Source organism: Arachis stenosperma, chromosome 7 (genome assembly GCF_014773155.1).
Source record: "Arachis stenosperma cultivar V10309 chromosome 7, arast.V10309.gnm1.PFL2, whole genome shotgun sequence".
Taxonomy (NCBI): domain Eukaryota; kingdom Viridiplantae; phylum Streptophyta; class Magnoliopsida; order Fabales; family Fabaceae; genus Arachis; species Arachis stenosperma.
In genome coordinates this window covers 8086050-8110103 of record NC_080383.1, presented here as the reverse complement: position 1 = coordinate 8110103, position 24054 = coordinate 8086050, and the positions used below count along the sequence as shown (strand labels likewise).

The 24054-nt window shown below is 33.7% G+C and overlaps 3 protein-coding genes and 2 pseudogenes across 3 annotated transcripts; 3 read left to right on the top strand and 2 right to left on the bottom strand.

Annotated features, from left to right (window-relative positions):
• Positions 1–4676: 4676 nt before the first annotated feature.
• On the top strand, positions 4677–6274 carry LOC130940976 (1-aminocyclopropane-1-carboxylate oxidase-like). The gene is made up of 3 exons (XM_057869296.1): positions 4677–4935; positions 5027–5560; positions 5731–6274. The coding sequence occupies exons 1-3, from the start codon at positions 4831–4833 to the stop codon at positions 6013–6015; spliced, it is 924 nt and encodes a 307-aa protein (XP_057725279.1). The 5' UTR covers positions 4677–4830; the 3' UTR covers positions 6016–6274.
• Positions 6275–7233: 959 nt separating this feature from the next.
• On the top strand, positions 7234–10565 carry LOC130941049 (vacuolar protein sorting-associated protein 29). The gene is made up of 5 exons (XM_057869415.1): positions 7234–7784; positions 8088–8238; positions 8341–8515; positions 9489–9626; positions 9984–10565. The coding sequence occupies exons 3-5, from the start codon at positions 8384–8386 to the stop codon at positions 10284–10286; spliced, it is 573 nt and encodes a 190-aa protein (XP_057725398.1). The 5' UTR covers positions 7234–7784; positions 8088–8238; positions 8341–8383; the 3' UTR covers positions 10287–10565.
• A 175-nt stretch (positions 10566–10740) lies between these two features.
• LOC130939334 (lysM domain receptor-like kinase 3) lies at positions 10741–14154 on the bottom strand (annotated as a pseudogene).
• Positions 14155–16601: 2447 nt separating this feature from the next.
• On the top strand, positions 16602–18233 carry LOC130941629 (uncharacterized). The gene is made up of 5 exons (XM_057870191.1): positions 16602–16703; positions 16803–16873; positions 16993–17073; positions 17202–17245; positions 17866–18233. The coding sequence occupies exons 1-5, from the start codon at positions 16664–16666 to the stop codon at positions 17963–17965; spliced, it is 336 nt and encodes a 111-aa protein (XP_057726174.1). The 5' UTR covers positions 16602–16663; the 3' UTR covers positions 17966–18233.
• Positions 18234–19468: 1235 nt separating this feature from the next.
• Positions 19469–22352, bottom strand: LOC130940701 (protein ACCELERATED CELL DEATH 6-like; annotated as a pseudogene).
• Between the last annotated feature and the right edge of the window lie 1702 nt (positions 22353–24054).

Here is a 24054-nt window from a genome sequence, read left to right as displayed (position 1 = left end):
CACCATCTCATTCTTATCCATATTTGTCTCTATGTATACTCTCTTGTTCTATTCCAAATTTTCCTTTTCTTCACTCCTCCGTTTCCCCCCAAGTAGTAAACTCTCTCCATTAGTTCCTTGTCTCGCCAATTGTTTCACCTTTAAGATTTTCTTTCTCCTGTTCCCAATATCCTCTGTACCCTTAATATCTTGAATGATATTGAGGGTCGAAGTAATATCGCCCAAGGTCAATGGGACGTCCTGCGTCGCTGAACTCTCTCCCCCTTCCACAACTTTCTCCTTGCTGACCGCCATCTCCTCACTATCCAGTCCAGCATTTGGTTCCCCCCTTATTGCTCCCGTTTCCATCACACTGAGATTAGCAAATCCATCGAGCAACCAAGAAGGTGGTGGTTTCTTACGAGGTTGAGGGTTAGCCTTAGCTTGATCTGTATTTTCTGTTGGGATTTGTTCCGCTTTCACTATAATCCTCCTTCCCACTTGATCTGCCTTGAGCCACTCTCCCACCATGTCATCTCTAACGTTGTTTGCAGTTGTATCTTCTAATAGAGCTCCACATGTTTTGGGTCCATGTCCAAGGTGAGCACAATACGTGCAAAATATTCCGATTCTTTCATATCGTAAGCCAATTTCCATCGTTTTCTGGTCATGGGTTTTCAGCTTCAAACCATCCTGCACAGTCCTTTCTCCATTAAGCATAATCTTTGCTTTAAGAATTCTGGATTCTTTTCCTCGAACATCAAACATTCCAACGTCCAGAACTTCTCCCAATTTCTTTCTTAGCTTCCTTCTAACGTCCAGCGTCTTATAGCATTCCGGCACTCCCCAGAATTGAACCCACATTGGAAACAGCGTTATCTTTGACTCTGATGATGCATCTGCTTCAGTCCACCTCCTAACAGTAAAATATAATCTTTGAATAACCATGGAGCTCCCCTCTCAATTCTCAGTGCATCCACCTCCTCAGAGAAGAAGAATTGGAATTGGTTACCTCCTTTTTCTGCAACTCTAAAGCCCTCAGGTCTATTCCAGATTGCTCTCAATGCATTTTTCATAGTTCCCATGGAGAATGATCTTGTTGCAAAAACTCTTCCCAACAAACTTTTAGAACACACTTTTACTCCGTTAGAGAAGTCTTCCTTATCCAGTTCCACCACATCCTCCTCATCTTCTGCATTGTTGACCTGGTATGATCATGATTCTTATTTGATGTTGCCATTTCAGTCGGACACTGATTGATTTGAGTTTTTGGATGAAAATTTTGTATGATCGGCTGCCGTCAATATGACACTAAAAACGCCTTAGCAGAGCACTTGGTCAAACCCTAATAGGCACTTCTCTGAAGACATTATATCATATGTTCTTTCTTGTTCAGTTTAAAAATAAAAAATTATTGTTGAATGATACAAATGTAGTATTTAGAAAACCAACTTTTTCTAAAAGAAGAGGGGAAAAGAAAAAAAAAAAAAAAAAGAGAAGGTACACATTCAAGGAGAAAGTGAAGAACATTACATCATAATCAGAGTTGGAACAATAAGCGCCACATGAAAAAGAATGCTTATAAACTAATGACTTGACCCGTTTTATGTTCTTCAAGGAAGCTATCTTTGTTTTAATTTCCTCCAATAGTCCAATATTCTTGTTCGTTTTAGTAAAAGATAATATAAACTTATTTTATCGACAAACTATAGGTTAAATGATATAATTTAATTATTAATTTTTTTAAAATAATTATTGTTTTAAGTAAAATTTATTAATTTTTTAATAAATAAAAGGAAATAAAAGTAACTGTTATTTTAAAAGGAAAGATTTTACTATTCTTGTATTATTGGTGTCTTTTTGGATAATTATATATCAAAATCAACTATTAATATAAAGTATATATTAAAATATAAAATATACATTAAAAATAATTAAATAACACATATATCTATATATAAATATATAAATATATAATAACTAATTTTAATAACTGATTTTAGTGTATATATAACATTTTAAATTCTGTAATACCCTGTTTCTTTTCCAATATCATAAAACTAAAGTCAAGCTTTGCCTTTTAATAATGGAGATGAACCGCCGGAGGCTATCACGCCAAGTGTGCCTATGGTCATGCACATTTGAAGTTACGTTTAAACCTTATCTATTTCATTTGAATAGAAAAATATGATGTTTTATTATTCAAACTATTAAATTTATTTAATTATTATGTACAGTCTAAATAATGTAATCCAATTCAATTTTGATCAGAATAGAAATATAAAAATTAATAAGTTCAATAATTGCTGTAACTATTAGTTCAAAATTCTTATTATTATGGTTTAATTATATTATAAGTCTTCATAGTTTCTCAATTATATATAGTTTAAATAATTTAGTCATATACTTTTTATTTGACAAAAATTAATGATTGAATCTATATTCTTTATATATAATTAAGTTTCTTTTAATTTTTTAAAACAAAATATGAATGTATTCAGTTAACGGAAGACTCTCACAGCTGACTTATAGATGCATGAAGAACAGATTTGAATCTGTTCAATAATCATTTAAAAAAGACTTTGATTTTTCTTCGTTATATTTGTGGCTCCTATTGCCTATTAACTATTTATAAGTGGTCAAAAAAGATGAAACAGAACAGTATATTGCTCTGATTATATATTTCTAATTTCTTGACATTATATCCTTTGATTTTACCTAACTTATTTTACTCCTTTATCAATTGACTTAATATTTGTAAGAAAATTAAACTGTCATGTGATTATTTTCATTTTCCAGGTCGTGGCGTCTAATAATATTGCCAAGTAATAACTGTTTTAAAAATTTGATTGCAAATTGACAACTAAACTCTTGCGCAACGTCAAAAACTACTTTTCTTATGGTTGGTTGATTATTATAACGTATATATATTATAGTTCTTGTGTGGAAAATCAAATGACTTTGAATCTTTTCATCAATAATCATTATTCAATTCTGCTTACTTTTTTTAAGGATCTTAAACCAAATACAATAATCATTCCATATTTCACGCGACAACTACTTTTCTAACTGGACCAAGATCAAAAGTCATATATATAATTATTTGTTATGAGGTTTAAAAATTAATATTTAATTGTAAAAAATAATTAAATAATTAGAATCTAATTTTAAAATATAAAATTAGTAAATTTTAAATATTTAAAATTGATTATAAAAAGTAAATTAAATAAAAAGTAAACACTAAATAAAAGACACCCAAGACTTCTAGATGAAAATTCGGAGATAATTATCCCATTTGAGCTATAATTTGTTAGTGTTGAGATGTATATCTTATCCGTTTTTTAAATATTATTATTATTATTATTATTATTATTATTATTATTATTTCCATGGAACAAAAGTATAAACATTCAATATACAGATTACAATAATAAAAAAAGCAAAATATAATACACCACTCTATGCCAATCTTGTATCTTAATTAGGGTAGTGTACTTGGATTCTAATGAAAGTAGAACATGAATAAAAATAGGAATCAGAATTGATTTGGTTTCAAATTATTTTTTGTTTGAAATGAATAAAAATAAGAATTAAATTGATTTATAAATACAATAGATTTACATTATAACTAAACTCATAAAATAGAAGAATTTAGAGAATAAAAGAGGTGGTAAAGGTCCATGACATGACAGTAATGGTCCCATGGTGGTCCAACTGTTGTTACTGTTGGTAATAAAAAATAAGTGTAATAAATACAGAATATAACAATGTAAAACCATATTATTATATTAATTTTTAAATCAAAACAATTCTATTTTACATAATCAATTCGAAACAGAATCATTTTATTTCCAATTATTTATTTTAAATTACTTAAATCAATTTCAAAACTATTTTATTCTAAACAAAACCTTTAAAATTTTATTAAAATTTGGTATATCTAGACTCTACACTTTGCATGCAGTAATGCTGACTAAAGACAAAATTGAAATAATTTATATGCCAATATGCCGTTGCCTTCTTTTGTTAGGAAATATTCCAAAAAAATAATCATAACTACTATTGGTGTACTATATATGAGATATATATATATATATAAATAACAAATGTAAAATTAATCAAGATAGTAAGTGGTTTATATTTTTAAAATATTATATATAATAATGAATGGTACATATTTTAAGAGAAAAATTATGTACCAAACTTCTCTTATATATACTAGATAGAAAAAATAGGTATACTCAAAGCATTAAAAGTTTATTTATTTTAATAAACTAACATAAGTAACTTGTTAATTAAATTATTGAAAAATTTAAAATTGGTAATCCAAAGAGTTACTACTTTTATAAGCCGGCAGAGGACAATCGAAAATGTAAACAAGTTTTATTTAACGAGGTTGAAAATTTAATGTTTAAAAGCAAACGAAATTTTACAATTGAACGGTAAATAGATCCATCCTTGTTGAATTGAATTTTATAACTGTATTAACTAGCTTGTGGCAACTATACCTTCCAATAAAACACGTGATGAAACTCCAACTAGCTTAGGGGAAATAATAATGCACTAATGCTATTGCAACTTGGTGCTTTGAGGCAGCCTCAAAGAAAATTCAACGACGCAACTTAGCGTATGATATGATCTTTGATATAACCATTTAGGTCTCAACAAGCCTAATTGAAAACCATGCATGCATGCACTTTTTATGAAATTCCGGCATATCACCATACAAAACTAATTTAACTACCTACAATAATTCCTATAAATAGCACTCTCCTTCTTTCTCATTCTGCATACTCAAAACATATTTATTAACGAAACACACAAAGTGATACAAAAGAGAAAGAGAGAGAGATGGAGAACTTCCCAGTGATTAGCTTAGAGAATGTCAATGGTAACGAGAGAAAGGCTATTCTTGATCAAATTGAAGATGCTTGTAAGAATTGGGGATTTTTTGAGGTACATTATTCATTTATATATTTCATGATTAATGTGATTTGTTTAACATCTTATAGTATAATACATTAATTGGTGTTTTGTATATATATAGTTGGTGAATCATGGAATAGAAGAGGAGCTATTGGACAGAGCGGAGAGGGTAAACAAAGAGCATTACAGAAAATGCATGGAGCAGAGGTTCAAGGAGTTTGCGGCAAGCAAGACCTTATTGGATTGGGAGAGCACCTTCTTCTTGCGCCATCTTCCGGAATCTAACATCTCTGAGGTCCCTGATCTCAGTGATGAGTACAGAGATGTAATGAAGGAGTTTGCAGTGAAGCTGGAGATTCTTGCAGACCAGCTGCTTGATCTTTTGTGTGACAATCTTGGATTGGAGAAGGGCTATCTCAAAAACGCCTTTTCTGGATCAAGAGGTCCTTCTTTTGGGACTAAGGTTGCTAACTACCCTCCATGCCCTAACCCTGACCTTGTTAAGGGTCTCCGGGCCCACACCGATGCCGGCGGCATCATCCTTCTTTTGCAGGATGACAAGGTCAGCGGCCTCCAGCTTCTCAAGGATGGCAAGTGGGTGGATGTTCCTCCCATGCGCCACTCCATTGTTGTTAATCTTGGTGACCAAATTGAGGTATTTTAACTCTCTTATCACTGATCCTTAGAATAATGTTTATAAACTGGTATAATAAAACCTTTCTCATATTTATATGCGTAACATTCACAAATTAACTACTTATATTAATTAAGGTGGTTGTTCATATAACCTTATTAAACGTGAATAATTATGGTGAAATTACATAGGTGATCACAAATGGAAAATACAAGAGTGTGGAGCACCGTGTGATAACACAAACAAATGGGACAAGGATGTCCATAGCATCATTCTACAACCCTGGAAGTGATGCTGTGATATACCCTGCACCATCATTGTTGGAACAGAAGGCAGAAGAAGGAGGAGGAAACCAACAATACCCGAAGTTTGTGTTTGAGGACTACATGAAGCTCTATGCTGCACTCAAGTTCCAAGCTAAGGAGCCAAGATTCCAAGCCATGATGAAGGCTTCACTTCCTGCTGCAACAGCATAATTAATTTCAGCTGTGTTTTCTAAGATTGTAATAGCTTTTAAGAAGAAAATTTAGTTGTGTGGAAATGAGTACTTGGGAATAATGCTTGTTTCTTTCTTTTCTTTTATCCTTGTCTATGTCAAAGCTCACAAGAAACATCTTGGTTGACACTGTTGTTAGGGGATCCACTGATATAGATGCTTTTTAATAATGCTTGCAACTATATATACGAATTTAATATTTAGTCAAAATGAATGAAATGTTCTGACTTTTGTAATAAGTCCATGTTATGGTGGTCATTACATGTTCCTACTTTCTAAATTATTTTTTAAGTATATAATAATAAATATTATGTTTCCCAAAAGCTGACCAAGCTCCAAAGAAGTTACTCTATATATATATTGGTAAAAAGATAATGAGTTAGGGTAGAATGTATATTTTGTTTCAGCCCTCAAAAAATAAGAAGATGAGTTTTATGGTGTCTTTATTATTGTGTTTAAATTGTTTAATTTATTTTTTAAAATAAAAAATAAAATATTTAAAATAAAAAATAAATTATATAAAATTTATTAAATATTATTATTTTTTTACTTTTTTTAATAACTTAAATACAATATAATAAATACCATAGCATTTACCAAATAAAAATTATATTTTTATTATTTTGTGAATAAATAAAGTAGGATATTATTTCCCAAGATATAAAAGGGATTAAAAAAGTTATCCAATCACATTTACATTCACTAACTTCTTTTTTTCTTTCTGCAAGTCCGTAACTTATTTTTTGAGATGATCCAAAAGATTAAAATTGAAAAACTGTAGACATTTAAAAAAAAATTATTGATTTCTAAAATTTTAGCAAATATTTAAAGGATCTCTAATGGAGTATTTTTAAATTATTATTTTTGATATTTTTAAAAAATAAATTGATTTAGAACTAATATTTATATTTGAGTTAATTTATGAAATTAAACTAGTATTACTTTAGAGATACGATATCACTTTAACGAAAAATTAATAAAATTTTATTGTCACTTATATAATTATGGAGAACTGCTGCAGCAGAGGTCGAGCATAAATGGCATATCTATATGTCTCTTGTAAGCTGCATTCCGATTCAAGTTTCAGTTAAAGCTAAATATTGTCTAAGAACCCATAGTGTATATTTATGTAGTGTGTGTGAGTGTATTGTATAAGTGTGTGCTGCATAAGACTAATATCTAAAATTAGGAACTGTCCAGTCCACTTAACTAAAAAAAAAAAAAAAAAACCGCTGAATCGGAAAGGAACCGGCCGGTCAGACTGAACGGGAATCCGACTGGTTTACACTTAACGACCGTTTTATCCCATTTATGTCCCACCCGCCCCTTTCTCCTTCTCTTTCACCTTCAGAAATCAGAACCTTGTCATCAACTAGAATAAACTCTAGCTAGCCTCCACCACCGCCGCCACAAGGAGTGGGACACTTCCGCCATCCGTCGCACTCAGGAGCTTCCCCCTTCGTCCTGTCGGCGTGCTCCAAGTCTCCGATCGCAGCTTCTTCCTCGAGGTTAGCTCGGCGTCTGTCGTCTTCGTCTCAGCCGTGCTTCCGTCGCCATCCGTCGCGCTCAAAAGCTTCCGTCCTCGTCTGGTGCTCTTGCTTCGAGTCTCCAACTCCTCTGCTCGTGTGGTCGTCGTCTGGTCGCCATCCTGATCGCCGTTGTCTGGTCACCGTCCTGCTCGCCGTTGTCTGGTCACCGTCGCGCTCAACCGCTCTCAGTCATACTCTGCCCGGACTGCACAGATCGAAGGTCGGTGAACTGTTCTTCGTTTTTTTATTAAATCTGATTTAATTTAGGAGAATTTTTTCTATTTTATTTTTTATAAAAATTGTTATTAAAAATAATATATGTTATCAAGATATTTTTTTTTATAATTTATTGTCGTTCAAATAAAAATATTTAACTCAATTATATATATATATATATATATATATATATATTGGACTTAAATATTACATAAAAAATTGACTTACTCCTATTAATTAATTATTATTTAATCGATAATGATTCTGAAGATTAAAAAAAAAAAATGTTGATGTGTTTTTCCGTCAGGAGCACGAGGTGGAGGGTCTTCGTCATTCCAATCTGAGTTTCTTATTTTGATTCGTTGGTTCCCTTGCATATGCGTGTTGTTTCCTTCGCTGCTGCCACCATCCCCACCCGCTCAATCCCGACGGCGTCGTCTGATTCCACAGCCACTCAGGTTCGCTAATCTACTCTTTCGCACACTCAAATCAAATCAAATCAAATAATCTAATTTGTATCTTCTTTTTTGCATGTTCGATAATGTGATGTTTGCGTGCAGGTGCCTTTAATCAATAATCTGAATCTGTGATCGATCGTTGAGGATGGTGCTGGTGTTGGCTCTTGGGGATTTACACATACCACATAGGGCTCCTGATCTCCCTGCTAAGTTCAAATCCATGCTTGTTCCTGGCAAGATCCAACACATCATTTGTACAGGAAACCTTTGTATTAAGGTCTCTCTTTCTCTTTCTATTCCATTCAGTTACCACTGATCTTAAGCTAATTTGTTTCAATCGTTGCTGATATCCTTTATTTTACCTGGTTTTTGTTTTTTGCATAATGTTGTTGTTTGAGAGCATTTGGGTACAAAATTGGTGATTTCAAATTAATTGTAAATTTTGGAATTCATGGCCACCTCTAAGGACAGTCTTTGGTTGCCACTTAGTAATGGTGAGGAGGAGTATGCATTATTATTCTCCACTTCCTATGACCAAGTTGAGAGGTTTCCTATTCTCTGTATCCCCCTTTTCATCCTAATGTTATCATAACATGGTATGTTCTGTTAATGGATCTAGCTTTGCAATTCAAGCTGTCCTTGATATATATTCTGTTAACTTCTGTACAAGGGGCTTGAAATGTCAAGTAGGTTGTGGGACCTAATTCTCATGGTATATCTGTGTGTGACACACATGTATCTGGGATTAAAAAGTACCACTAAATTTTGAGGGTAAATTTTACTGTATTTGCTATTAAACAGACAATGTTGTAGAGACGAGGATGCTTGGTTGGATGATTGGACACATTATACTTGATAGGATTAGAAAGGAAGGCATTAGAAAGTAAGAGTGTAACCTATCACAGAGAAGATGGTAGAATCTTGTTTAAAGTGGTAAGGACTTGTTTGGAAAAGGCTTGTAGAGACTCCAATTTAGAGAGTGGATCAAATGGACGGTAGTCCTATGACTAGAAGTAGACTTACTAGAAACCATGAAGAAACTTATTAAAAATGGCTATGATGTTGGTAGAGCAATAAGGTGGCTCTTTATCTATGTTGCTGACCCTAGTAGGACAAGTCTAGTTGTTGTATATATGCATATTATTGAGAATTCCAGTTTTCATCAAGATATATGTCGTTTTATCTGATGTCATGTTAATGTCTGAGTTTCTTTTAACCTTTAAGCTAACTTAGATGTCAATTGTGTTCAGGAAGTTCATGACTACTTGAAGACTCTTTGTCCAGACTTGCATATAACACGTGGCGAGTATGACGAAGATACAAGATATCCAGAGACCAAAACACTAACCATTGGTCAGTTTAAGCTGGGACTTTGCCATGGTCATCAGGTCTGATTTTCCTTGAACAATTTTCTGCTATTCCCTCCAACTTCATTTCTAGATATATTTAGACTTTGGCAAGTAATCAGTTTAGGATTCTCTTTGCCATAAGTGGTTACTCCACTATGATATTCCATGATCAAATATGTACATATTAAGCCAAGAGGAAAAGGGTTTTGGGGGAGTATTTTTAGTGATGCTTTGTGTCAATCTATGTCAAATAATCTCCTTCTGCAAGTGTCACTTTACATTGCTCGAGTACATTGTCGGCTTTCCTAATATGTGCTGGATGGTATATCTCATTCTAAATTTGTTGCATATTATTTATAACTACATGATGATTATTTGATCTTAATGGTTATGAAGGTTATTCCCTGGGGAGACCTAGACTCACTTGCAATGCTACAAAGGCAGCTAGATGTAGACATCCTTGTCACAGGTCATACACATCAGTTTACCGCATACAAACACGAAGGTGGTGTGGTTATAAATCCTGGTTCTGCAACAGGTGCTTATAGCAGCATCACTTATGATGTGAATCCGAGTTTCGTCCTCATGGACATTGATGGCCTGCGTGTTGTGGTATACGTATATGAACTTATCGATGGAGAGGTTAAGGTTGACAAGATTGATTTTAAGAAAACAGCCTCAACCCACACTGCTCATTAGGCATTTGTATCTTGGTCTTGATCTCTCTGTAACTTTTTTTTAATTTGGTGTTTCTAGTGTTCTTTTTTTTTTTTAATCCCCTTCTTCACTTTGTAAGAGTATTTTGCTTTAGTTTTATTCTGTTTTGGAGACTAGTAAAAACCTTATTATAGACTACACCAAAAAAGAAGAAAGAAGCCTTAGACTTTCAATATTCTTAGAATTTGATCAACTTGTGATATGTATGAGTGGATGCTATAAACATTTATGGTTGATTAGCAATTTAGCATTGTGCATTCATGATTAGTATCCCCAATTAAATTAATGCCACTGCCTACGTGTTATTGTCATGTATGTTGGAGTGGGTTAAAAACTAGCTAACACTTTGAAGCAAGAGAAAGATTCTAATCTTTTATTCATGAGGAATGAATGTATAGTGTAAACAGATCAGCTAATGAAAGAGAAAACATCAGCTTCAATTCAAATAAATTGGATAAGCTTTTAGTATTTGTGGATTGTGAGGCGGGCCTGTGCTAGTTCCAATATCTGAGAGTAATATATAACTAGTAGATAATACCTTGAAAACTAAATCAATTGAGTAATTATCTCCAAGCCTAGATCCACCAGTTCTTTAAGACCTTCTTTAGGATCTGGTTGATCAAAGACTTGATGAAACTGCCACAAAAATCACCAGAAAAATTAGAAAAGAACATATAATCTGAATTACTTATGTAAAGCCACTAGACCCTCTAATGTTATCAGTTATCACAACAAAAGAAGTAATGCCTAGTAGGGTATCAAAATTCACCAAAGCTACAAGTCCCTTGATTTCAGCACCACCATTGATCACAACTTCTTTAGCAGAAATAAGCTCATAAAGGACAACCCCAAAAGCAAAGACATCTAATTTAGAAGAAACTCTGCCATATACATACCTGCAAATAAGAGAATAAAATGGTTCAATGGTATAATTGAATTTGATCCCTTAAATTAAGTCCATGTTCTGTTTTGCAATGTGAATGTGTCAATTTAAAGTGACAAACATGATTTATCATACTCTGGTGGCATGTAACCAAATGTGCCTGCCATATTAGCAGTGGGAGCTGATGAACTTCTCGTATCAATCAGCTTTGCTAGTCTGAAATCCGCAACCTGCAGATTAACTAATACACAATATCTCACAGAATTATAGCACAAAGAAAAGAGTAACTAGATCAAATAAGTCATCAAAATGTTTCATACCTTTCCATGGAAGGATTTGTCTAATAATATGTTTGCCGACTTTATATCGCGATGGGTATATACAGGCTTGTATGTTCATGAATATATTCAAGTCCCCTGGCTGAATCCATAGCTATTTGAATCCGGGTAGTCCATGGCAAAGGTTCTCTATCTGGAAAAATTTTGTCATTAACTAAGTCCTTATAAAATGCAATCACATTAATGTATCAGATTGAACATGGATATTTTGTCATTTTTTATGTACTCATATCACCTGGATTTGGTAAATGTTCGCTTAAGTTTCCATTGTCAATGTATTCATAAACAAGGAAAAGGAAGTCCTTAACACAATATCCAATCAAATGGACCTACATGGGATACCAATAAGTAGAAACAGCATGAGAAAAATAACAAGGTAATATTGAGAAAAAATAAAAAAGGAAAAAAAAATGAAATCAGTCTACAAAATATGGAAACTGTGTCTGAAATTCTGTTTGGCTAGAACAAATATTGACAGAACTGGTGAACTTCAAATTGTCCCCCGAAAAGTCGAATGCATATATGCAAGGAGAAAAAAGAAACATCTTTGAAGGTTTAAGTGCTGAACGTGTCTCAACACTTTCAGTTCTGCAAGAAATTTTTTTGATGCTTTCATGTCCATCTTCTTTATTGCAGCTTTCTGTGTTATTGGAGAGAACTTCAGTGGAATTAGAAAAGATGGAAAGAAAAACAACTGCAAATCTATCCTAATTCTCACAGCTTTATAGTATATACAACTACAACTACAAAATAAATATGTAACTTTTCTGACAACTCATGTAATCAAATCTAACGATATAGAGAATACAAACCTTGCCTTTCAGCTCTGCATAATAGATTTCTCCAAAACCACCTTGACCAATTTTGTTAGCCAAACTGAAGTTATTTGTGGCATGGGCCAGTTCTTCATATAAAAACTCTGCTGATTTTTCCACACTTGTGTTTACAAAGCTATCAGAGGCTTTATCTGAAAGAGGGATGATAAGTAACAGATACTCGACTGTTCATGTTCACCATTCTTGCATGATACGCAACATAAATTATACTGAAGCCAACAAGAAACTGGAAAGGAAACTATCTCGAAGAAAAACAGTTGTCAAACCATTCTTTTAACATTTGTGTTTTTCAGATGTACAAACTAAGTATTTGACTCTCATTTTATATAGTAGCATCATATTTTTGGAAGTTGTCAAACCAACCAAATCATTAAAAATTTTAACTACTTCCCCATGTTCAAACTAAAGGGCTGTTTGAGGGAGTTTCAAACTTTGAACAAGTATGAAATATCTGCAAAATCCATACCTTCCCTAGCTCGAGCAGTGTTCCGACCGAAATATTCTGTTCTCAGTTTTTTCTTCTTCCTTCGGCAATATTTAATACAAACACAAAATGCTAATAACAGAACAACTGCTACAACTCCAACAGATATTTCAGCAACAACCCTACCTGGTAGACCTTTTCTACAAGAACAAAATATGAGCAGATAGTAGTACTATATTACATTTGTCTTTTAGGATATCCTTACCCTGGATCAGGTATTGATATCAAATTCGAGTGTAAACAATTATCAATAAGACTACTTTCTTCTGATTGAGAATGGACAAATCTCCAGAGCTGAAAGTGAAAATGAACAATACATTCATAAAGATTAGCAGGTTATTAGAGAATTGCATGAACACAATAAGGTTTGAACTTTAAAGTCTTGGGCGCAGAGGCGCATAGTTGCCGTTTTCATCTGGAAAGTGAAATGAAAAGAAAATATGAGGAATTTGTCTCAAGGTTTACAGTTCAACTGCAAAAAGCCAAACTGCTTATGAATTAGCATAGATATGAGGGACTACTCTACTTTCAGTTCTATCTATAAATGCACCATATGTCACAAATCTTAACATGTACATAATCCTCATCAATTTATATAAGTAGACCTAAACATGGCATCAAAATCAGAAAGCGAACCTCTGCCAGGAATATAAACCAGACCACTCCCTTTGCTGAAATTTACACCAGGGTTGTATTTCATCAACAACTCAGGATCAAGCTTTGTCTGGTTTGCAATTGACTGCAAAGAATCCTCAGGCTTAAGAGGGTATGTGATGAACAATCCATAATCTTTGCTAATATTACTGTCTCCACAAGAACAGTTAACTGTCACATTAACCTTTCCACCGGCCGGAATAGCATCTTGTGAATAGCTGTTAGTGTTCTGCAGCCACTCTGCTGTGACCAAGTTGGAAAAAGTCCCATTGGCAATGGCTTGGTAGTCGTCGCCTCGAGTAACTGATCTATAATGCAAATGTTAGAATTTTGTGTGTTAGAATCAAAGTTTTAATTTAAAATAAGAGTGTGTGAATTGTGATAGCTCACCATTGATGCAATCACAAGGTATTGGAACATTAACTCTGGTATGTGATGGATATGAGGTGTCTTTGTTGTATCTAACAATATCTTCAACTTTGTGAAGAAGATTGGATTGCATGATGTGTGAAATATATAGCAGGCTAGAATCATTGTTCCAAAGATAGTAAGAAGCTAAAGCTAAGTCACAGCTCTTGCTACACTTTGATTCTGCACTCAAAGGTAAAGTAATCAGCAACAAGAACAACAATGAAAACATGAAATTGTGTTCCATTGTTAGTGGAGTCAAGCTTGTGCAAAGTATGCACATCACACATGCAAAGATAAATAATAATAGTGATAATAATTTAAAACAGTAACAACCTGGAATTGGTAAAAGTGACAAGGATTTGAATTTAGCTTTCTTGTTATTGAGTATATATTTAAAGAGGCTTGCTACACATACAAGTCTTTTTGACTTACAAGTTTTACAAGTTGCTACACATTAGAGTCTTTTAATGCGTTATTTAATTTCCAAAGCGCTACACTCACCGTGAATTATGAACGACTCCTCTTCCTCTTCTTCTTCCTCTTCCTCTTCCTCACTCACCGTGAATTATGAACAACTCATCTTCATCTTCCTTTTCCTCTTCCTCTTCCTCTTCTTCTTCTTCTTCTTCTTCTTCACTCACCGTGGATTATGAACAACTCATCTTCCTCTTCCTCTTCCTCTTCCTCTTCTTCTCCTTCTTCTTCTTCTTCCTCCTCTTCCATGTATTTCTTCGTTATTCTCTTTGCCTTTTCATTAGTTGTTTTATTTGCGTTTATTACTGGTATTCTTGCTTCGTTTTTTTTCGATTTTCTTTGAAATCGTTTTGAAGATAATGAAACTTCAGAAATACACCCAAACGATTATAGAAAATACACCCAAACGATATTTCTTCGTTATTCTCTTTGCCTTTTCATTAGTTGTTTTACTTGCATTTATTACTGGTATTCTTGCTTCTTTTTTTTCGATTTTCATGGTTTTTGAAATCAAACTTTGAAATCGTTTTGAAAATAATAGAACTTCAGAAACACCCAAACGATTATAGAAAATACACCCAAACGATATTTCTTCGTTATTCTCTTTGCCTTTTCATTAGTTATTTTACTCGTTTATTACTGGTATTCTTACTTCTTTTTTTTCGATTTTCATGGTTTCTGAAATCAAGCTTTGAAATCGTTTTGAAAATAATGAAACTTCAGAAATACACCCAAACGATTACAGAAAATACACCCAAACGATTATAGAAAATACACCCAAAGGACACTTTATGCATAATTCAGAACTCTTTCTCTTTCTCCTCCTCATATTCTGCTGCTTCTTCTTCTTCAAAAATGATTTCAGAGCTTGATATCAAAAAATAATGGAAATCAAGAATAACGAAAAAAGAAAACAAAGAGAAAAGCACGTAAATGAAGAAGGAGAAAGAGAAGGCAAAAAACGAAAGAAAAGAAGAAGAAGAAGAGGAGGAAGAGGAAGAAGAATGTGCAGCAAGAAGAAGAAGACGATGCAGTGAAATTGTGCAGTAACGGTTGAAGAAGGAGAAAGAGAAAGTAAGAAACGAAAGAAAAAAAAGAAGAAGAGGAAGAGGAAGAAGAACGTGCAGTAGTAACGTTCAAGAGCGTTAATATAATAACTTGTAAAGACTTGTATAAAAAAATGCTTGTATATGGAGAATTTCTCATATTTAAATTAGTTCTTGACAAATTTTAATAAGACATTTTAGTTCCTAATAAATCTTTATTAATTTCAAAGTCTCTGAAAATTATACCCGTTAGACATATTAATCTTAATAAAATTTTTAATATTTCTATTAAATAAATAAATTCCTAGCATTTTTTTGGTTGCCGTTCTTAACAAATTTTATTATAGTCTTCTTTATAAAGACATCAATTTGTATCGAAGACTTTTAGAGTAATAAAAATTTATTGAAAAATAAAATTACGATTTAAATTTTTTTTAGTATTGATTTAAAATTGTGTTTAGTCTAATTCTTAATCAAACTCCAATTTGAGCTGCTAAATTTTTTCGTAAATTTTATCTATTAAAAAATTAATATTAACATTAAAAATATAAAATAACAAATTTTTTTATTATATAATAAATATAAGAATAGTAACAGATTTTTTTTATTTTGTAAAAAAATTAAAAAATATTTTAAATATAAACAGAAAGATTAAAAGATAATTTACTTAAATAAGATATACCAATTAACTATTTAAGTTGACGTGATATAATAGTAAAAAGTTAGAAGGTTAACAAATGTATTTAGAGACTATTTTAAACTCTATTTTAGATAAATTTTGTTTTTTCATCTACCAAGTATAAATTACTTATTTTAATTATTTGTCAAAGTTTTATTAACTAGCTAATATACCCTTGGGTAAAGATGTTCTTTCGATTTTATTTTTTTCTTTTGCATCATAATTATTGTGTATTTTTCTTTCAAATTATTTCTTTGTAAATGAAGCACCATATTTTATCTTGATTTATTCAATGTATAGTCGATTAAAAGAAAATGAAAGAAAATCATTCATTTCATAAAATATGCAAAATAATTTGTAGCCTTTTATAATAAATCATTTTAATAACTTTTAAATAGTAAATTAGTTAAGAAAATCACGTATGCTTTCCAAATATATTTTATTTTATATTTAAGAATTAAGAAAAAGATGAAGAAAAAATTTAAAGAAAAAGAAAATAAAACAAAAGGAACAGATATTTTGCTGCGCGAGTTGTGTGACAACAACAGAATCAAATGGATCCCAAACTTTGGCACAAGGTAGCTGGGATTTCAGGTAATCCCTTTCTTCTTCGTCATCTTCAATACCTTCCGTTTTTTTTAGAAAATTCAGAGTTGCCATTAACCTTAGCTCACAGATTCTTACTACACACAGGTGTAGCTGCACTTGGATTGGGCACTTATGGTGCTCATTTCTTCAAGCCCCAAAACCCTTCTTACAAAGATGTATCTTTCGGTCTTTCCCCCTTTTTTTCTCTTCGATTTCATCACAAAGTTTAGTTTTTTTTTTTTTTTTTACGAAAAGAAAAATGATAAACGTTGCATGTTTGTATGAATTTGTGAAGGTTTGGCAAACAGCATCGCTTTACCATTTGGTTCACACTGCTGCCTTACTCGGTGCCCCATTGACGAAAAATCCCTCTATTGTAAGTTCCCATTTCTCAAAGTTCCTTGCTTTGTTCCTCTTTAGAGTTTAGATGCTATAGGTATCAAGTATTTGTGATATTAACACAATTTTTTTCTTTCCTCTTAAACTCAACATTGTTTTGTGCAGTTTGGAGGCCTTCTAACTACTGGCATTTTGGCCTTCTCCGGAACGTAAGTGATTTCTCTAGCTCTACTTCTTGAACTATTTCAATGGATACATATGCCGTGTGAATGTGATCCTTTTTATGCTTATTTTGCAGTGTGATTGAAAGATATTCAGATGTTAATGACTTAAATGTTGTATATCATTTCCTATGGAAAAAATAAAATAAAAGAAAGACTGTCAAAAATAATAATAAATAAAATAAAATAAAGGGCTAGCCTAGTGAAAAAAAGGTGCCATCTTAATGGTCTTTCACTTCTTTGGAATGTATTTGCTGATGACATCGTGGTTGCTTACTACTAAGCCACAAAGGTTCCAAGGTTTAAGAAAGTATAAGCAACCTAACCAGTTAATTTCAGGGCATTGTTTAAGGTTCTTGCTTTTTCGATTGATGATAACTGTCAATCAGATTTGATCCATTTTAACTGGCTTTCTTGTTAAGCCTCATAATGGGTTAAATTCATTTATCTCGCATTTTAACTTTTCAAGTAATCAGACACCCTGTTTATACTTGAAATGGTTCAGCAATTCATTACCATAAAGCGAACCTATATCAATATGGTGTAACTGCATGCTCTATAGTGTAATTGTTTGTATTCATCTTTTAGAAATTGTTAAACTTTTTCAGGTGCTATACTGTGGCATATCTTGAAGACAGAAAATATTCTAGATTGGCTCCATTTGGCGGCTTTGCATTCATAGCAGCTTGGGGTAGCTTGCTTTTCTGATAACTTAAAGCGGTGTTCTTATTTCTATTGGTACTTGCTACATAACACCTATATATATTGCTAAACTTGTATAGATGAATGAGGCTATCATGGGATTTGTTAATTGCCCCCTACCTAGCCCTTGAAGATTGGTATCCCTTATAAGCGATTATGTTTTTATATCATGTAAGATTCGTATAATGTAATGTAACATGATTTTTGGAGAAAAACTGGTGAAATTAGGTTTGTCATGCTTAATATAAGTACTCTCAAAGCTAGATTTCATAAACCTCTTGTTAATATCCAATTTTAGCACCGCTCATGTAGTGCTTGCATTAGCTAAGTAGCAATTAATAAGAAAATTAAATTCATCTAGCTCTACCTATTTACCAGGACTTACCAATAACAGAAAATATTTAAATAGCTTAATAAAACATATAAAGCTCTTTAAGATATGGAGTAGTCACCTATATTTTTTCATAATTCTACTATGTATATATTTTGTTTGCTTATACTTTTGTGTGGATAGTTTTTGCTAGACTAAAAAATTATTGGGATAACTTGATTATATTTAGTTACCAAAAAACCTTATTCAATTAATTAATGACAACTGCATTTTTATTTAATTGTTGTTAAAAGTATTTAATTTACAATTTCTCTCACATATTAATTAGTTATATAAGTCTTTTTGTTAATCAAATCTACCGTGTCTATCTATTCTTTGATACTCATCAAGCCTCTTTCTCAAGAGTATTAGTATTAACCAAACATATATAGAACGGATAATTTTAGCCAGAAGATCATTAAAGATTTATCTATCTTTTATATGGGATTATTGATGATGATTCTTTAGCTCTTTACATTGGCAATCTTAATTCATTTCCTATTTGGGAACACACACGAAAAAAGCAGGAGACAGCTATGGCATCTATTTATCACTTTCACCCAAACATGCATTTTGTTCTTTATTTATTTATATATTTGCTAAACATGCACTTTTTTTTTTCTGTAAACTTAATCCCTTGCCATCTGGTCTTTTTAACATCAGAATAACTCTTTATATAGTTAATTAGCACCTTTGAATTTTCGTCCAACAAATGATTCAGCTTAGACAACTTTTAAATGCTTAATGTTACAAAATTAAAGGTGATGAATCGGGCATCAATGCTCCTAAAACTTTACCGATGTAGCAAGTTACCTGGGTTTTATTGCTTTTAGTTTTATATTGCATCATGCAAAGTTGTATATTATTAGTCCTCACTAATAAAGGGGTTATTTTTTAAAGCTACTGTAATGCTTCCTTTTGGTAGTAGATTTAATTTTTATCGTGTGATTAAATAACAGAATTTTTGGGTTTTTTTCCTCTGCGATTAAGCACTGTATGTTTTCAAGCTACTGTAATTTTATCGTGACTAAAATAACTGTATTTTTGGTGTTCACTTTCAATTATTGTTGGTAAGTAATTGTCCATTTTATGAGTGCTTTTATCTTCTGTTTCCATAAAGAAAAATGATTTCCATTAAACTTATCTCAAACTTTGTTGTCATGCTATTTAATATAATTGGAAGATACAAAGAATTAAAGATACACAAAAAATAGTGCACACAATGTTCCTCAAACATACAAACATGTGGCAAGTGCCAACCATACTTATACACAAGTGAAATAAATGCTATACATGAAAACATTTAATGTACTAGTGAAGTTCTTTTTCAATCTTTTCTCTTCAAGAGCTTAAGTCACAAACACAAGCTTTATGCATGCAGTAGAACAATAAGAAGCTAAGATTCTTGCATCTTCTCGAAGTTGACGCGGTAGATATCATCGTTCGCTGTAGTTCCAGGGATTGTAAACTGGCTAGCAACGGTAGTAAAATAAACAGGTACTACAGGTTCCTTCTCAGCTAGCGATGCTAAGAAGATAAAGGGGTAGTAGGAGATGAAGCGAGAGAACTTGGAGGCAGAGGATGTTGGGAGGAAAAGGAGCATGTACAAGAAAAAGATAACTGCTACCAAAATGGCAGTTATAACAAGAAACGTTGTGGCCAACCAGGTGAGTTTGCTTATAACTGTGTAAATACCAGCCATGAAGGCCAGCGAGAGAGTCACAAGAGCGGTTCCAAGAAGCGGCATTGCCACCTCCATGGAAAGAGTCAACAGCTCAATCACTCCGAACCTTCCCCAGATGAGTATGATTGTGGCACTGATGGATGTAAACAACGATATTGTGATGCAGAAGATGAAAAAGTGGAACATGGCCTTGTTGAGGTTATTGGCAGCGCCATCTGCCTCGCCGGGCACGGCCAAACATGCTGCCATGGAAGCTGTGACTATGAGTGTTGAGATGACACTGAGTGAGTCCACTCTGTCTTTGAACCGCTCTGTTCCAAACACAGTATTGAATCCAAATTCAGACATACGTGGTGCTTTTGCGCCAGCAGATTTTAGTGCAATCCATGTAAGCGACTGCAAATTCAGAAATGTGAGTTAATTAAGAATACCAAATATTTCAATGAGAAAAGTTCAAGAGTCAGTAGAATCTAGCATTTTTAGCTAAAAACAATAAATTCTGTTTGTCGTCTAGCATTACTTACCCGTCGAAGGGATGGTGTTTTCCCTGTCCCATCGGCATAAAACCTTTTAATTGCAGTGTCAAGAGGCGTTTCCTTACTTGAGCTAACCACGTTAAGATCAACCCGGTGGTCACTTGTTAAGGCATAGACAATCTTGGGACGACCCCAATCGGTAGCCCCATGCAAAGGAGTCTCTCCTGACCGATTCTTTTGATTGATCATCATGTCAAGCTGAGGAGTTTGAAGGATGTAGCGCACCACATCAAGCTTTCCACTATTAGCTGCAATGTGAAGAATACTATTGAGACTTTCATCCCGCATCTCGTTCAGATCTGTACAGTATAGTAACAATTCCTTAACCACTTCCACATGGCCTCGACCAGCCGCTAGATGAATTGGCAGGTACCCTGATTGGTCCTTCTCAATGCTGCAAGTCTTGCATCTACCAAGTAAAAGAACAACACCTTCAAGGTAACCTAAACCTGCTGCAAAATGAAGAGCAACCCCTCCATACGGGTCCCTTAAATGTATCCATTCTTCTTTCTTTCCCAATATGGTGCTCATCATATCTGTCACCATGCACGCACATATGTAACATTATTATTTCATATACACAAACATTATAAGCTAGCTAATTACCTTTATCCCGGTTGGAGATGGCTACTAGAAGGGGTGATAATCCCTTTGGCGTGGCATTCTCGGGGCACTTGTCCAACATTCTGTTAACAGCTTCCATGAGCCTAGCCTCAACCGCCAAGCACAACACCGATTCCCTTCCCCATTTACTTCATCCAATGCTAACTCATAACAATGATGTGAGAATGATATTGATGATGATTCCTCAAGTACATCGAAAATCATAGTTCCCGCCGTGCTGCTCATCATGGCTTCGTGTAGCATAATGTTCCCTTGCCAGTTCTTCATTTTCATGAGATCCATTAATCTTGCTTCACCCCCATTATTATTAAGACAATAAGCATCCAAGAGCCTTTTAATAATGGAGAAATGCCCAGCTCTTGCAGCAACATGAAGGGGAGTGTCCTCGTTTTCGTTGAGGGACGCTATAAGATCAGGTTCTGTTCGCGCCACGTGATCTACCATCTCATCATTTCCGTAGAAAGCTGCTACATGTAGCACTGTGTTCTTGGTAGGGGTCTTGAATTCTTTCAGAATGTCGGAGGAATAATAAGATGCTTGTGTTGCAGCACCCCCGCTTGCTCGGTGATACACTTCTGAAAGCAATTCCAGCTTCTCATGTTCACCATGCTTCACAATCGTAGGGACAAATTCCACTTCGCTGTTAACATCATAACTAGCGGAACTGGAACCGGAGTCCTGCGATCTGCTTGTCAAGTCATCATAGTTCAAACTTCACTCTTTCCTTTTTCTTTTTAAATAATAACAAAACCGGAAAGAGCTGAGTATTATTATTTAAATAAAAACAAGAATATCAGTAATATCAAAGTGAATTTGTCAGATGCAACGTATTTGCTTCTGTTGTATATATATTTCTTCTCTTGTTTTTAAGATTAACTACTTAAGGAAGAAGTAAGAAATTTAAACGTTACATAACAGTATTACAACTCTACTGGCCCCTATCAAAAACTATTTCTAATTTCAGAGATAAAGCAACCCAAAGACGAAGAACTTACTGTATATGCTGGCTCATGATGCGGTCTCAGTTCAGCAAAAGCAAAAGCTCAAATCGAGAATCCTACCACGCAGTTACAGATTGCTGCCTTTGCTTCTCAGCTTCAGAAAACCTTGTGTAACCAATACCCAACCATTGTTTACTATACTTTTTCTGATAGTGCTGTCCAAGCTGGGCATTCATGCTTTTTGCATTTGATTATTATGAGAGAACATTTTTTTTTACTCACGCATTTATCACAAGTTGCAGCAATATCGAGGAGATTTTTTTTTAATAGGTTGCAACCTGTGGGATTCGAATCCAAGATCTATAAGTGAGAAGAGGGAGATTATTATGTCATTTAAATTATAGTTCATTAGTACGAGAAAACATGTTTGATTTAGAATAAAGGATGATAAATTTTATAATTTGGACCAATATTTTGAAAACTGATCACTTGACCAATACGATTGAGGTATAAATTATCTTAAAAAATCGGTTTAAAAATCGGATGAATCGATAGCTAATCGATAAACTGTCAAAATTAGAAGTGGCAAGCGGGGAAGCCTGCCCCGCCCCGCCTAACAGCGGCTGGCGGGTTGGCGGGCTAAGCCCGCCTAAGCTCTTTTTTTTTTCTTTTACTATTAACTACTAAACAATATATATAATTTCACAATCATATTAATAAATTTATAATTTCTAAAAGCATAAAAATTATATTTTTTATATTCATAAACATTAAAATATTTGTAATTATAAATATCTAATAAACATAATTATAAACCAAGTTTTTATTCAAAACATAAGTATAAATATTCTCTCCAAAACAAAATAAACATAATTTAAATCACAATTATAAATATTCTCTTCAAAGTAACATAAACAAAATCCAAATCACTCAATTTTTATCTTCATACTCTTGTATGTTAGGTTGGAGGCCCGCGGTTTAAGCGGTGCGGGTTAGGCGGGTTTTCGCTATTTGGCGGTTCCAATTTTTCAACCCGACCCGCCTTTTTTGACGGATTACGCGGGTTGGCCCGGCGGGTTGAGGCCTGTTTGCCACCCTAGTCAAAATCAACCAATTTTTTTTAGGATTTTCGATTCGAATATATAAGCTCTAACGCACCGTTTCTCTCAGAAGGAAAACCCACACCACCCCCACCCCCTTTCTTTCATTTATCTGAGAATCAGAAACCTAACCCTAACCTAAACCCAACCACTAGCCCACCATTACTATCTGCCATGGCTGAACTCTTCTTCTCCAGTAGATGATGTTGTCGCCGCCGGTGGGAACTGTGGGTGCCATCGCATTTTTTTTATCGCCGAACCCTTCTCATCTTTTCTCTTCTACTCACCGTCGCATGAAGGAAGTGTTGACCCCGTGGCATTACCCTCGCAAAAGTTGCTCGGTCGATCGTCTCTCTCTCTCTCTCTCTCTCTCTCTCTCTCTCTCTCTCTCTCTCTCTCTCTCTCTCTCTCTCTCTCTCTCTCTCTCTCTCTCTCTCTCTCTCTCTCTCTCTCTCTCTCTCTCTCTCTCTCTCTCTCTCTCTCTCCCTCTGCTTTAAGCTCTCTATCCGAACTCACTTCCCTTGCTCTGTTGTCATCAGTCTGTCACTTTTCATTCCTTTGTTGTCGTCATTTTTCTTTCCCCTTCGCCGCCAATAAGCACTTCTGCTTCAATTAATATTGCTTGTTTTGTATTTTTATTAATAATATTGATTTTGGGTTTTGGGTTGTTTATTTCTGTGCTGATTAAATGGAGGAAAATACTTATAAATCAAATATGGTCAAATTGAATTCCCAAAATTACTCGATTTAAAAGACTCTCATGGAAGATATGTTGTATGATCATGGGGAGGAAAAGGTACCAAATTCAATGTTGAATGGAAGAAGTTGAATTGGAAGGCA